Here is a 4,134-nt window from a genome sequence, read left to right as displayed (position 1 = left end):
GAGAGGGTAAATATAGCAAGCAATTTTCTCTGACAGAGTAATAATATTTAAAAATATAACATTTGAAAAGAAAGAAAGGCTTAAACTGTAACCCAGTTACAATAATTAGAGAGATAATTCTATAGTAAATTAATTCATAAATATTTTCTGAAAATAGAGGGCTGTTTTTTTTTAATCCCAGTAACATCTTTGAAAGCGTAACAAAATCCCTTCACATTCCCCCACTGGGGACAATTAACACTGCGTCATGAGCCCTTTCAAAAACAACAACAACAGAAAATACCTGCTATGAATCAACTTTCAAGAATTTAGGACATATCTGAAAATTAAAAAAACTGTTGCATTCCTACTCTTATAATCTTAAACTACAATAAAAACGTAGCATTCTGCCACAGGCCTCTTGCACATTCATACAAGAAACTATTGTTGCATTTGGATAAACACAAAATACCTATCAGAGCATTTCCGATACACACATTCTAATAATCTTTTATATATATGTATATATATAGCAAAAATAAGAAATAAACTAAGCAAGGCTAGCACACCTCTTTTTCAAACCTCAAGCAATCTGAATCAGAGCTTTTAGTCTCAATAATGAAGGACATGCGTCAGTTTCGTAAAACATTAGAGAGCTGCAGGAGGCAAAGAAAGCTTTTTCATAAATGCAGTGCAATATTTTAAAGTTTACATAAAGTTTATTAAATATACAGCATGTCTAGAAACTAAATTGTAGAAATTGACATTTCACAGCTCAAAACACTTAGAAAAATTATGTTTGCTTGTTTTTTAGTTGAAATTGTTCATATTAACATCGACGGATACACTACATGAATAGGAAGGTTGGTATATCCCCAAGATGTATCTTTATGAGAAACTCAAGATCAAAAGAAAAGATATATTTATTCTTGATCAATTGAAATAAATGGTACTGTCTGACACACATACTCTACAAAGTCTTACTATCCTTCTAGCTGGTAGGGAGAATTTACGTGGTATTTTTAGCACCTCAACCATCAAAACAAAACCCCGGAAATGTAATCTTATCTTGCATACAAATTAAATGTGTGTCACAACCTAGTATTCTGTTGACTGAAGTGTTAAGAGGTCGGTGTCCAACTCTCAGACTCGAGAAGCCAGAAAACACCTTGTTGTAGCTTCAGTACAACATGGTAGAAAACACCTGCTGATCTATGCAACAGTCAACTCTGTCTCATCTGTGCAGATTTCCCAATAACAACATTAGCTCTGGGGAGGTAAAAATATTCTAATTCTAATGAAAACACTGGTACCAAAATGGTGATTTTCAAAGCTACTTTGTTAGAGATCAACTCTTATAGATACTGAAGTGAGAGACACAGAGTATTAGCTTGAGGAGGGGAGTTGTACGGACGTTTTAGAGGGGAGATATGTGCAATGTACAATCAATCACTCCTTATTATTTCATAAGTCCAGGTTTGCAGATACACACTCTTTCTTTTTCTTCTTCTTCTTTTCTTTCTTTCTTTCTTTTTTTTTTTTTATGTTTTTATCTCTTTCTGGCAGTGGTGATCTCATGTTTACAAAACAAGGATTCTCACATTGGTCCTTTGTACTGGTTTCCTGACAAATGTTGCCTAATTCCAGGACATGAACCTGCAGCATCTCCAAGTTTCTTCCACACAACCTTGACAAAAGAAGAAAAAAGGAAGTAAGCATCTTACTTGTCCTCTTCCACAAAGAGATTCCTGGCTTCTAAGGGGAAACTATGAGAAGGACAGAGAGGAATGTGAAGACGAGAGACAAAATACCCGTATGAATGAGCGCAGACACAAAATAAAATGTGGTGACAAGCTCTGGAACACAAGAACTGCTCAGGAGATGGGACTACTACACCTTGCTAGCAACTAGGGTTACAATTAAGGAATGATGTGCCAACTTACTCTAGTTACCTAAGTGGTCCTCCACTCCAGCTGCAGACAAAGCACCCAGGGAACTCAAACAGTAACTCCCACCCTCAGAGGTTCTGATTTCCTTGGTGGAAGTGTGGCATGAGTCGCTGTATATTTTTTTTAGCTCCCCAAATGATTTGAATGTGTAGCCAGAATTAAGAACCCCCTAGGCAAGATCATTCTGGTTCCTATATGTGTGTCATACGTTTATAACAAAGAAGATTGAGGTATTTAATCCACGGAGGAAAATGAAGAAGCTTTTGTTCTTGAGCTATTTCAAATCTGAGCTACTAGTCTTAGGGTCATTAGTAAGTTTCCTTGGCTTTCTCCACAGAGTGGGGGCCTCAGTTGCAAATGTTAGCTATCAATTCAGGAATCATTGAAAGAGATACGATTTCAACATGTTAAAAACTGTGCCATTTTAGAGGGACATTAGCAAAAGGTGAGATCAAGACTAAGCATAAAATCACTGAATTCACCAATAATAAACCCAAATACTGACACTAATTGGAATACACACCTGCATGCACATGATGTGTGCACACACAAGAACAGCCATGGTCATCCTGGAGTGCTTTACTATAAGGGTTATGTTCATATTGATTAATTCCACAAAGATTTACAGGGCTCTAACATGAACACAAAAACCAGCCTTTTCATTAAATATTCATAGGCTATATTTGTTTTGTTTGTTTTATTTTTGCTTTTAAATAGAAGAGGATATTCCAGGGTCAACCAATACCATTTATAGCATTAACACAAAAGAGTATAGGGTTCTGTCTGTCTTCATTTCCAAGTCAATGGGACTATTAATTTCTATGTTTCAGCAGACACTACTACATGGCAGAAATGTCCTGTTGTATTTAAAGTGAGGTATAGTCATGGCCTTTAAGTGTTCAGGAAGGAATTACATAGCCATGCATGGCTCACGCTATAGGCAAGAAAGTCAGAAAGGACCATCCCTTACTAAACTGACTGAAAAGGTACAAACAGAATCAGGAACCCAAAGGATGCCATGGATGTTGCTTCAGAACTCCTAAATATGATTGCTTCTACCTAGAATATTTTGAATGTCTGGTTTGAAGCAAAGCATAGACTTGAAGACCCCAAGAGGATCATGGACACAAAACATTAGATGGTTACCACTCTAAAGTGTAACTCTTATAGAAGTATGCAAAAGTAGAACTCAAGGAACTTCCCTGATATCTCTATCCGGCAAAAGGAAACTTTTAGAGAAGTCAGAACTTAAATCAATAAATCAAAAATATTAAGGTGGATCCAGGAGCTGTGACTCGTTAGCTAAAAAAGCAAACTAGGTCTGTGTTTGAGATGGTGCCTGAGAAGACCTGTCAAATATTTCTACTGTCCTCAAGGAATTTACGAGAACTAAACAGATAAACCTAAAATAAAACTATTACTACAAACAGACAAATTTGCTACTTCCTAGGGGGAAGTATATTTATTTCTGTAGCACAATTTGGGAAGAGAATACATAACTTCATGCTTACTACCCAAAGTGGGGGTGCTATAAATAAGAGTCTTTTCACTGTCGGAATGTCAACAACTTAGCTCCAAGAGCAAATACCAGCAAAGCTTCTATTATCCTAAGTTTTACCTGAGTTATATAACCAATCTCACATAATGAGAAAGGTTTTCATTTCTATGACATTATTATAACGGTATATAGTTTCTCTGCTAGAAACCGAAGCTTCACGATCTTCACTCTTTTTTTAAGAAATTGCTTAATAATGAAACTGCTTTACAATTTGCCTTTTCCCTATTCTCTGATATTTATAATACATCATTTTAAATGAACACTTTGTTCTCGGGGCTTTTAATTTGTTTTTAAATGTAAGATTGCTTAAGAATCAGATTTGTATTTGTATTTTTCCTCAAATTCTGTGGATCAAAGACAAAAGTGGACAATTAGGAAAAAATACACTAGAAAACTTTTAAAGGTAAATGAGGGCAAACTCTAGGATTACTGAAAGTATCTTATATCATGAAAACAACACTACATGGAGTCTTGGAAAATGTTTTTAAAATACAGGCAAACAAAAAGATCAACACAAAACTAATCAAGATCCAATCCAGTTCGTAGGTTTCTTTTGAGACTAAGAAATCAATTTTCTAATTCAGGAAAGACAATGGAGAAGGAGGAGGGGGAAGGGGAAGCAGAAGGGCAAGGGAAAGAGAGGAAGAG

General features: G+C 35.8%; 1 protein-coding gene across 1 annotated transcript in view; it reads right to left on the bottom strand.

The window, feature by feature from the left end:
• Window positions 1-924: 924 nt before the first annotated feature.
• CCDC85A (coiled-coil domain containing 85A) overlaps window positions 925-4,134 on the bottom strand; it is a 183,200-nt gene continuing 179,990 nt past the window's right edge. Inside the window, exon 8 of the mRNA XM_023512067.1 lies at window positions 925-1,666. Within this exon, the coding sequence (XP_023367835.1) occupies window positions 1,577-1,666 (90 nt within the window). The 3' untranslated portion in view covers window positions 925-1,576. The remainder of the gene's footprint in view (window positions 1,667-4,134) is intronic.

The sequence above is a fragment of the Otolemur garnettii genome, unplaced genomic scaffold (assembly GCF_000181295.1).
Source record: "Otolemur garnettii isolate 467f Iridium unplaced genomic scaffold, OtoGar3 scaffold00024, whole genome shotgun sequence".
NCBI lineage: Eukaryota > Metazoa > Chordata > Mammalia > Primates > Galagidae > Otolemur > Otolemur garnettii.
Note: the sequence above shows the minus strand (reverse complement) of the source record. Positions and strands in the feature narration are given on the sequence as shown.